The 10585-nt window shown below is 53.1% G+C and overlaps 1 protein-coding gene across 3 annotated transcripts; it reads left to right on the top strand.

Moving 5' to 3' along the window:
* Window positions 1-879: 879 nt before the first annotated feature.
* Window positions 880-10446, top strand: KDF1 (keratinocyte differentiation factor 1). 3 transcript variants are annotated; one of them, XM_036914888.2, is made up of 5 exons: window positions 1056-1071; window positions 2296-2381; window positions 5996-7063; window positions 7530-7604; window positions 8130-10446. In XM_036914888.2, the coding sequence occupies exons 3-5, from the start codon at window positions 6028-6030 to the stop codon at window positions 8210-8212; spliced, it is 1194 nt and encodes a 397-aa protein (XP_036770783.1). In that variant the 5' UTR covers window positions 1056-1071; window positions 2296-2381; window positions 5996-6027; the 3' UTR covers window positions 8213-10446. The 3 variants fall into 3 exon arrangements, with proteins under 3 accessions (XP_036770782.1, XP_036770781.1, XP_036770783.1); XM_036914887.2 differs by lacking the exons at window positions 1056-1071; window positions 2296-2381 and adding an exon at window positions 880-1010; XM_036914886.2 differs by lacking the exon at window positions 2296-2381 and having other exon boundaries at window positions 947-1071.
* Window positions 10447-10585: the final 139 nt, after the last annotated feature.

The raw sequence follows: 10585 nt of genomic DNA, 5'->3' as shown, positions 1-10585 counted from the left end.
CAAGTCTCAGTTTCCTCATCTGTAAAATAGGAATAACACCTGACCCACCTCATTAGTGGAAGGATTAAATAATAACATGCAAGAGGTTTAGTGTGGATCCTGGAAATACTCTCTAGAAGTTACTTGTTCACTGGTGCTTTTGTTATTATTGTTATTAAGGAGAGCAGGAACCCAGAAGAGTCTGAGCCCTGACTTCTTGCCACCAAATGATGTTGCCTCGTGCACCGTCCCCACGGGATGCCATGATCATAGCCCATTTTGGCCACCTTTACTGATCTGGGATGTGTCTTTCAGAACTGTACAGCCCATCCCTGTACTCTACCCTGCTCTGAGGTCCCAGAGCAGAGGTTCTTGTCTTCCTGTGCAGATTTCCCTGAACACAGAAGATGATCAGCGAGCAGAGGACCCAGGTCCCCAATTCTACCTCAGGGCAAAGGATGAAATCAGAGCCCAACAGTTCATTCAATCAAGAATATGTGCTGAGCACCTAGGATGTGCCAGGTCCTATGATGGGCACCAGGATTATTGGGAACAAGGCAAGAGCCTGTTCTCAAGGCCAAAGGCTAAAGGAGGAGGCAGAAGTCCAGAAAACAGTGTGCTGAGCATTATAATAAAGAAGTACAGAGAACTGTTCTCCATAACAAAAAACCAGAAAGGCCTAGAGGTCAGGGAAGGCGTCCCAGGAGACATGACCTTTGATCTGGGCCTTTAAAGTCAAGGCCTCAGAGACTACTAGGGCGACCTACCCATTTAACAGAACTGAAGGCTCAGCCCCACCGTCTGCCTACTCTGCCCGCCAGGCCCCACTTACCCCGACCAGGCCGAGCGGTTCTCTGAGTCTGCAGGCAGAACGCCCAAGCCTAAGCCGTGAAGCCCAACCAGCGCCCTGGGCGGGGCCTCGGCCCAGGTGCGCGGCGGCGGCGGCGGCGGCGGTGCTTCGCGGAGGCAGGAAGTGTGTCCCTAGCGGCGGCCCGTGCAGCGCTCCCGCGAGACGCTCACCTGCGCCCCAGGTGAGCGGCGAGGGGGGCGGGGGGAGGGGCCGAGCCGGAGGCCGCTCACCTGGTGGGACAGGTAAGCCCCGCGAAGGCCAGAGAGGGTGCGAACCAGGGCGGCACCGGTGTGGAGGGACCCCCGAGGCTGCGCCCGGGTAGGGGAGGGTCCCGGGGCCGGTTCCTCGCGCGCCAGCCTCCCACTTCCGGGGTGCGCGGGCCGGGCTGGGGAGCGGCCTGAGCGGGCGCCGGGGCTGGGCTGGCAGAGCGGGGTGAAGGGAGCCGTGTTCGCCCTTAGGACTGCGCTGGCTCGGGGCGAAAGCCATGCTCGCCCGGGGCCACTGTCGGGACGCGGGAGGGGGCCGTGCACACCTGAGGGACAGTGTCAGGGCGGGAGAGCGGCTGGGTCCGCCTGCGAGCGAAGGGCCCCTGCAGCTGGAAAGGTGGCGCGCGCCCCGAGGGCATTGCTGCTGTAGGGGTTGTGCCAGTCCGGGGGGCAGTGCCGTGGCCTGCCTCTCCTTGCCCCGAGACTAGGTGCCCGCGGACGCGGGAGTCTCGGCCTGAGCCTTAGGGGCAGGAGCTCAACAGTGCACAGATCCCGGCCTGAGAGCCGACGGCTGTTTAGTGAGCAGGGCTGGAGTGCCCCTCCCGGCCTGTGTGAAGGACTCGGCTGGGCACGGGGATTGGGCAAAATCTGTTGTGGCTGGGCCTGTCCTGGGGACCTTGGGATGAGGGGGATGTAGGAAGACAGACCCTGAGTGTGTGTGTGCTCAGGGCCTAAGGGGGAAAGGGAGAGCATCAATGAGAAGTTTGTGGAAGGCGGGGGCTGGGACCTTCTGACCTTTACAAAGTGCCTTGGGGCACCCAGTGACAGAGCCCTTTCCCAGGGGCATACTCCCTGCCAAGCCCCCTGCACCCAAAATCCCATGTGAACCTCAGGGTGGCCCATGAAAATAACTCATCTCTCCCCTGTTAAAGATGAGAAAACGGAGGCCAAGTGTCTTGCCCCAGGCCACAAAAGGAGCAGTCCCCTCACTAAACTAAGTGACAGGTGTTGCTAGGATTTTGGAGGTGGAAACAGCAGCAGTGAGGCGGAGATACAGCCTTGACAAAATGGACTGAGTTTGACCTCTGGAGGGTTCAGGGCCTAGAGGGGAAGGGGAAACTGAGGCCAGGCACCATCCTTACCCCAGGTCTTGTTCCCCATTCCTCCATCCCACTCCATTTTTGATGTGTCGCACAGCAAAGTACACGGGCTCTAGAGCCTGGCAGACCATAGTACAAATCCTACTCCATCTCTTTCCAGCTAGATGTCTCTGGGCAAGTCACTTCACCTCTCTGAGGCTCTGATTCCCATCTGTAAAGTGAAGATATAATACTTGCAGGACAATTGTGAGTGTTGAGTAAAGTGAAAGCTTATTTCTGCCCCATTCACCGCTGTTTCCCTAGCATTTTGCTCAGTGCTGGGCACATAGTAAGGTGTTCAGTAAGTATTTGTTGGATGAATTTAATGAATAGTGAATCATAAAACCATGAAGATAGAGGCGGAGACAGTGACCCAGATCATTATCAGTAACCCCTTCATGTTCTAGAAACCCCAGGTGCCCCAGGGCTCAGTGTGGTTGAAACAGTATAGATGCCGCACACTCTTCATTGAAGGCCTGAGCCTGGAAGGCTTATCCATGGAGCTGGCAGCTTTGACTGCCCTTTTCCTCCTAAGTAATAGATGAGATGGGTTGTTGGTAAGAGTCTCAGCCAGGTTGCTTGGGTACAAATAGATGTGTGGCTTTGGACAACTTACTTAACCTCTCTGTGCCTCAGTATAGTAATAATAATAACAACAATAATACCTACATATAGGATTGAGAAATTAACTGGTTTAATACATTCAAAGCATTTATAGCAATGTAAGCCATCAATAATTAACTCTTTCACTAGAAGACAAACTCCTGAGGTTAGGGAACTGTGTCTGTTTTACCACTGTCTTCACTGAATTTAGAGCAGTGCCTGGCACACAGTAGGCCCTCAGTAAGTATTTGATGAGTGAATGAATGAATCCATACCCACTCCCACATCACCCAAACTAAGGCAAAGGATTTTAACCACTTGCCTCTCTGGGTTGTGAGGGTCTTTCAAGTCACCTATTACAATTTCAGTTTGCACACCTTTGGAGAGGGGATTTCATGTCCCGTTCCCCCAGACCAGTGCTCCCCCTATTCTGGTCAGCATAGAGCCTAAGTCCTTTTTCTTTCTACACAATGGTCCTGGTTCTATCCTGAGGCCACATACTGTGTCAGTGCTCCGAAGCATTTACTATGCCCAGCCCTGTTCCAGACATTGAGGCAGAAAGGAATCAGACATAGTCCCTGCCCCTCAGGATCATATAGACTATCGTCAAACAGTGGGTTCAAGGTTGACCCAGCTGACAGTCCAGCAGAAGGCTGTGGGGAAGGCCCCCATCTGACTTGGGATTCTGGATGGTCCTTGGAGAAGGAGTGGTGAGTGGGGCCAGGGAGTGGGTTGAGGCATTGCAGGAATAGTTGAGGAACCCCTGTGTCCTCCTCAGCCCACTCACCATGGCTCACATTCCCTCCCATCCTCCCTTTCTCTTTCTACATACATACACCTTCTGGTGTTTTGAGAAGCCTTTGAGGTTAGGTTGGAGACATAATGCTCTTTACCCCTAAAGCTTCAGTGTATATTTCCTAAGAATAAGAACATTATCTTATATAACCATAGTAATCAAATTCAGGGAATTTATCACCAACATAATGCTATCAAATAATAAACAGTCTGTTTTTAATTTCACCATTTATTCACATTATCCAATTTCTAATTTTTCCCTTTGAACTAGGATCCAGTCAGGGGTCACACACTGCATTTCGTTGTTAGTCCCTTAACTTGGGCTTGTCTGATGTTTCCTCCTGATTACATCCAGGCTATGTATTTTTGGCAGTAATGCTTTATAAGTGATGTTGTATCTTTCTTAGTGCATAGTATCAGGAGGCACATAATATCAGTCCATCTTATTATTGGTGAGGCTATCTTTGATCGTTTTATTAAAGTGGTACCTGCCAGGTTTCTCCAAGTTTATGGGGAGTTTTTTGTTTTTTTTTTTAATTTCTCACTGCCAGGTTTCTCCAGATTTGTGCGTGTGAGGGATTGTTTTGTTTTGTTTTAAGGTCTCGCTGGCTGCAGCAAGTAGAAGGGAATGGAGGGCCAGAAGGGGCTTTGACAGTATCTGGGTGAGAGATGAATGTGGCCCTGTTTAGGGAGGTGGCATTGATTGGCCCACAGCACATTGCCTGTTAGAGCCAGAACTGGTACTAGAGCACAGATATCCTCATTCCCTGTCCCCAGTTCTTCACACATCACCAGTCCTAGGACCTCAGTGCCATTAAATCCAGGATAAAATGGTAAGGGATCAGTGTCTCAGAAAATCCAGGTTAAGGGTAGTTATTGCCTGGCAGCCCCTACATATGATCAAGGACCCTCCCAAATACATCACTACATTGTATTCCCTGACTCCCTCAGGCAGTTATTTACTCCCATAGTGCCTCATATATCCCATGTTCCATTTTATGAGCTTTTAAGCATCTGTTTTCTCTACAAAACCATGTGTGAATTGCAAGAACAGGGTCTGTAGTTCATTCATCTTTGTTCGGCAGTGCCTACAGGAGGCCAAACTCAGTGGTTATGGAATGAATGGAGTCTTTGCTCTGAGCTTGCTAGCAACCAAGTCAAAAAGGGAAAGAAGATGTATTTTGTTTCTTGGCTTCTTGTCTAAACAGAGGAAGCAAAACAGTGCTTGGTGTTAAATGTTGCTCGGAAACTGAAGTATTGACAAGGGACCTGTTATGATCCCATGTCTGATTTGAAGGTGGAGGGGACTAAGGGAAGGTGGTGATGATCAGGTTCTGCAGCAAGTTACAAAGAAAGGAATTTGTTGAACAGCCTTAGAGGCTCTGTGCTGGGTAGGCTTCCCAACAGAGGGAAGAAACTGAGGAAGACCATTCCTGAGAAAGTGAGATTCCAGGAGCTTTTTCTTTTTATGTGGTAAAATATACTTAACATAAAATTCACCATTTTACATTTTTTAAAACATTTTAACCATACAGTCCTATGGCATTGAACACATTCACACTGTGTAACCATCACCACCATCCATTTCCAGAACTTCTTCATCTTCCCGAAGTGGAACTCTACCCATTAAACCCTTACTCCCCCTTCACCCTTGCTCCCAGCCCCTAGCAACCACCATTCTACTTTCCATCTCTATGAATTTGACTATTCTAGATACTTCGTTTAGGTAGGACCCGACAGTATCCGTCCTTCTGTGTCTGGCTTATTTCACTTAATGTCTCAAGGCTCATCTGTGTTGTAGCCAGGTATCGGAATTTCATTCCTTTTCAGGTCTGAATAATATTCCATTGCATGTATATACCATGTTTTCTTTATTCATTCACCTGTCAGTGCACATTTGGGTTGCTTCCACCTTTTGCTCATTATGAATAATGCTGCTGTGTATACTTGTGTACAAGTATCTGTTTTGAGTCCCTGTTTGCAGTCCTTTTGGGTATACACAAAAAAAGTGGGATTGCTGGGTCATATGGTAATTCTGTGTTTAATTTTTGAGGAATTGTCATACTGTTTTCCACAACAGCTGCACCATTCTGCATTCCCACCAGCAGTGCACAAGGGTTCCAACTTCATGTCCTCTCCAACACTTGTCATTTCCTGTTTTCTTTAATAGTAGCCATCCCAACATGTGTGACATCCCAGGAGATTTTGACATGTAGGTTAGACCACAGATACCACTTCCTCTTTGGGGAGGGAGGGAGGGAGGGAGGTTGGGAGGGACACTAGGTGAGGATCTGGATCTGTGGGCATACCTGAGCCGGTCCACCTCACAGCCTCTTAGAAACCAGAAGTCTGAAGCTCCTCAGGGCAGCACAGAAGCTTGCCCCTGAACTCTGTCCTGACTCCTTCCTGGCCTCCGCCTACAGGTGCCTGGCAGCAGCAGACCATGCAGTGAGCCATGCCCCGCCCGGGACATCCCCGCCCATCATCTGGGCCCCCGCGCTTGGGACCCTGGGAGCGGCCAACAGAGCTGTGCCTGGAGACATATGATGAGCCATCCCAGCCCCCACCAAGCCGCCGCACCCGCAGGCCAGACCCTAAGGACCCTGGCCGCCATGGGCCCGAGAGCCTTACCTTCATCTCTGGCTCTGCCGAGCCTGCCGCTGAGCCCCCAGCTTGCTGCCTGCTCTGGCAACCCTGGGTGTGGGACTGGTGTCGAGCTGCCGTCTGCTTCCGCCGCTGCCGGGGTTGCCTCCAGCGCTGTGGAGCCTGTGTTCGGGGCTGTAGTCCCTGCTTGTCCACTGGGGACTCCCCTGAAGGGGCTGCCGAAGGCAACTGGGCCAAGGAGCACAACGGAGTACCCCCAAGCCCCGACCGTGCCCCTCCCAGCCGGCGGGATGGCCAGCGGCTCAAGTCAACCACGGGCAGCAGCTTCAGCTACCCTGACGTCAAGCTCAAAGGCATCCCTGTCTATCCCTACCGCAGCACCACCTCCCCAGCCCCTGACGCGGACTCCTGCTGCAAGGAGCCACCGGCTGAGCCCCCACCCACACGGCATAGCCTTCCGAGCACCCTTGCCAGCAGCCCCCGTGGCTCCGAGGAATACTACTCCTTCCATGAGTCGGACCTGGACCTTCCTGAGATAGGCAGTGGCTCCATGTCAAGCCGAGAGATCGATGTGCTCATCTTCAAGAAGCTAACAGAGCTGTTCAGTGTACACCAGATCGACGAGCTGGCCAAGTGCACATCAGACACTGTGTTCCTGGAGAAGACCAGTAAGATCTCGGACCTTATCAGCAGCATCACCCAGGACTACCACCTGGATGAGCAGGATGCTGAGGGCCGCCTGGTACGCGGAATAATTCGCATCAGTACCCGAAAGAGCCGCGCTCGCCCGCAGACTGCAGAGGGGCGCTCAACCCGGGCTGCTGTGACTGCTGCTGCCCCTGACAGTGGCCATGAGACCATGGTGGGCTCAGGGCTCAGCCAGGATGGTAGGTGGGGCCCCGCAAGGCTGAGGGTAGAGTGGAGGAAGTTCTGGCCAAAGGAGGGCTGCACTGGCGTTTCCGCCATCATGGGTCCATCCCTCAGCCAGTCGCTGCTCTTCCTCCTGCCTTCCTACTTTTTCTTAACTCCTCTGCATCCCTGAAGAGGCTCCTTCTGTCACCTGCTATATAGTAGCTTCCAGGCCTAGCCTTGTTAACAGAACCCAGGAACCCATATGAATTTGTACCTCTGACCTGTTCTGGCCTAACCAAAACCCCTACCCACCCACCACTGTGTGCACATGTACGTACACACACGCACGCACGCACGCACGCTGTCTGTCTTTGTTTTAAATATTGTTTCTCTAGCCCAGACCAGAGGTAAGCAACCTCTCCCTCACTGGGCTGCAGCAGAAGTGGGGAGCAGGAGTGAAAGGATGTAATAACAACACTGCTCCCTCATTTCCCTCCCTAGACCTCACAGTGCAGATCTCCCAGGAGACGACTGCAGATGCCATCGCCAGGAAGCTGAGGCCTTATGGAGCCCCAGGTTTGGTCTTGACCTGATGAAGCTTGTGGAGGGAGGAAAGGGGACCACCCTGGGCCCCACATGACCCTCTCCTAGCTTCCTTCTGGGGTGGGCAAGGATGGAATCAGAAATGGATGGACCGTTCTGAGTAGCCATAGACCCCATCCCAATCCTGCCAGCTGGCTTAAAGGTATCAGCTGGGAAAGACTTAGGGGGCTGCCCCTGAACCAGCAGAGACAGGTGCCCAGGTTACTGGGGAGGACAGTGGAGGGCGGGAGGCCATCCACCAGTGCTAAAAAGGCATGCTGGGTGATTTCTACTGCTGTCTTCTTGGCCTTCACAAGACCCTTGGAGCAAGCTCATTAGCCTTTTACAGATAGCAAGGCTGGACTTAGATCAAGAAGGTGAGAGGGTCACCCAGCCAGGATCAGACTGACCCAGGCTGAAGTCCCACTCTGCTCCTTCTTCGCAGGCTTCTCCCTGCGTGTGGGACCAGGGTAAGCTTCCCCTCACTGAGCCTCTGTTTCATCCTCCCTCCCCCCTCAGGTTACCCAGCCAGCCACAGCTCATCCTTCCAGGCCACCGACACAGACTCATCAGGGGCACCCCTGCTCCAGGTGCACTGCTAACCCCCACCAGGCCCAGGGGCTGCAACCCCTTCTGAGAGAAGCACAGCCTACAGCATGAAGAGGGGACCAGGACCCCCTCTGGGGGAGGCTGGGCCATGAGACCAGACACAGCGCCCGCTCTGACTCCTTTTGCCCTGCTGACTGGTTCCTGGACCATGTGCATTTCACTGGGCTTTGGTGCCCACATCCGCCCGGATCCCTAACCGGGCTGACTTCTGCCTGGTCTGTTCCTTCCTGCCTGATCTTTAGGTGGCCTAGGTCATGGAAAGCAAAGACAGGCATTACCTTCTGAGGTCAAATCACAAATAAATCCCATAACATAAGCCCCATAAGGAATAACGCGAACATCCCCCTCCCAGGACAGGGAATGGGGAATGACAGCTAAAAGCAGTTTGTCTTAAATGGACTGGCTTGGGGCCAGGCAGGGCCTCTGTGTGGAATTCTGTGGGCAGTGTCCACTCCACGTTATGTCCTGTTGAGCAGTTTGGCTCTTGGCTGACGTTGATATGCTATCATGACCTTAGTTGCAAGTACAAAGGTAATAGACGTCTACCTGCCATCGCAGCTGTGGTACTGTCCTTGCGGTCCCATTTGCCTCACTGCTGCCAGAGCAAGAGAAAGCAGCCTGGCTTAGTGTTGTGGGGTCCGTCTGAAGGCTGAAACAGGAGCAAGGACACCCCTCAGGTTCGCTGTGAGTTCCAGGAGATAGAGAGCCAGGGGCGGCAACAGCACCTGTGGAAGGGCTGCCGGTGGCGAGGGGGCCGTTTAGGCGGGCCTGCGTGCATCCACCCTGGTGTTCTGGTCCCCAACCAGCAGGCTCGCCTGCTTCTGGGCGCCCTTGCAGTTCCCCCAAACCCCCAAACGTGGCTCAGCCCCACTCAGCCTCAGACCTGCTACTCCTCCCTTCCTGGTGCTGGCAGAGTACTGTGGTTCCCTGGTATCTCCATGGCTTTACCAACAACCCTGAAATGGGATCATTCTTCTTTCAGAGGGGGAACTGGGGCCCAGAGAAGGCAAGGAACTCCGTGGATCACAATGTTAGTAGCAACTCTAGCTCCAGACCAGGAAGCTGGCCTCTTGGAATTTCGCCCCCAAGCGGGCTAGCTGACCTGGTAGAGACAGTTGCAGGATCCCCTTATTTGGACATGGGAGCCTAGCTGGGTCAGAGGGGACCTACTCAGCTGCTCACAGGGGAGTCTGTCCCTTTCAGCTGTGAACCAGAGCAGGCCCACCAGCCCATTCTTAACTGATGCAAGCGAGGTGTGCAGGGGCCCCCTTCACTCACATCCCACCTGCAGCCCCTATGGCCCTTCTTATTGTCCCCATGGGCACCCTTTGAAAAGTGACTGGACAGACTGTACTCCAGTTTCAGACACTCAGCATGGTCCCTTGGGGATGTGACCACAGGGCCCAGGACCTTTCCTTAGGCTCTGCTGTCTCATCCAGGTCCAGGCCTCTCTGAGACTGAAAATAACCACAGAAGCCCAGGGAGATCACAGAGGAGAGTGAGGCCCTAGTCCCTGCACCTTAACCTTGGCCCCAGAGCACCACTTCCCATACTCTGCTCTGGGAACAACTGGCATACCTAGAAAAAGTTGTCAAAGTTTGGGAAACAGAACTAGTTACTACTGCATCACCTCTTTTAACAAACTATTTGGATGCACCAAAAGGAGGACATGATGTGTTCCAGAAATCCAGGGGTACCCCGTGGCCCTCCCAGCACAGCACTCCAGCCAAGTCAACAGAGGTATTTTTGCTGTAACCCTAACCTCTGCAGCCCCTGTACTCAGTGACCTCCACTCTGGCTGGGGGGCTGGGGCTCAGCTCTGGGGCTGGATTTGTGCAGAGGCAGACACTGCTCCAGCCCTGGCTCTGCCTCAGCAGCTGACTTGGGGAGGCCCTCAAATCTGCAGAGGCCCACTGGCCTTCACCCTGCCCTCCTGACCAGGTCTGTGTACCACACACAGCCCATCTGAGGCCTGGGCAGTTCCCCCAGCCTTTGCTGCTCTCTGCCCCTGGGAAAGAAGTATGTAGTTTTAGAAGCACTTGATCGAGGGCTGGAAGACAGGCCCACTGCAGTGGGAAATTGTCTTAGAGATGAAATGAACAAGTCTAGCTGGTCTTCAACTTTGCTGAGTCATGGGCCCTTGTGAGAACGACTGCCAGGTCCTGTAGCCAGAAAAATTCACCTTTGCTCAGAAACATACACAGACTAAATAAAAGCCTTGTTTTAAGCCTCCCTCCTTTAAGTAATGAGAAACTAAGCTCCAGAGAGGGGCAAGGACTTGTCCTAGGTCACCCAGCAAAATCTGGATTAGAAGCCAAGCCCCCAGCTCCCAGCAGCAGCCATAAGAGGCCTATCCCCCAGAAAAC

Source organism: Manis pentadactyla, chromosome 4, assembly GCF_030020395.1.
Source record: "Manis pentadactyla isolate mManPen7 chromosome 4, mManPen7.hap1, whole genome shotgun sequence".
Taxonomy (NCBI): Eukaryota; Metazoa; Chordata; class Mammalia; order Pholidota; family Manidae; genus Manis; species Manis pentadactyla.
This window is presented reverse-complemented; position numbering and strand designations above follow the sequence as displayed.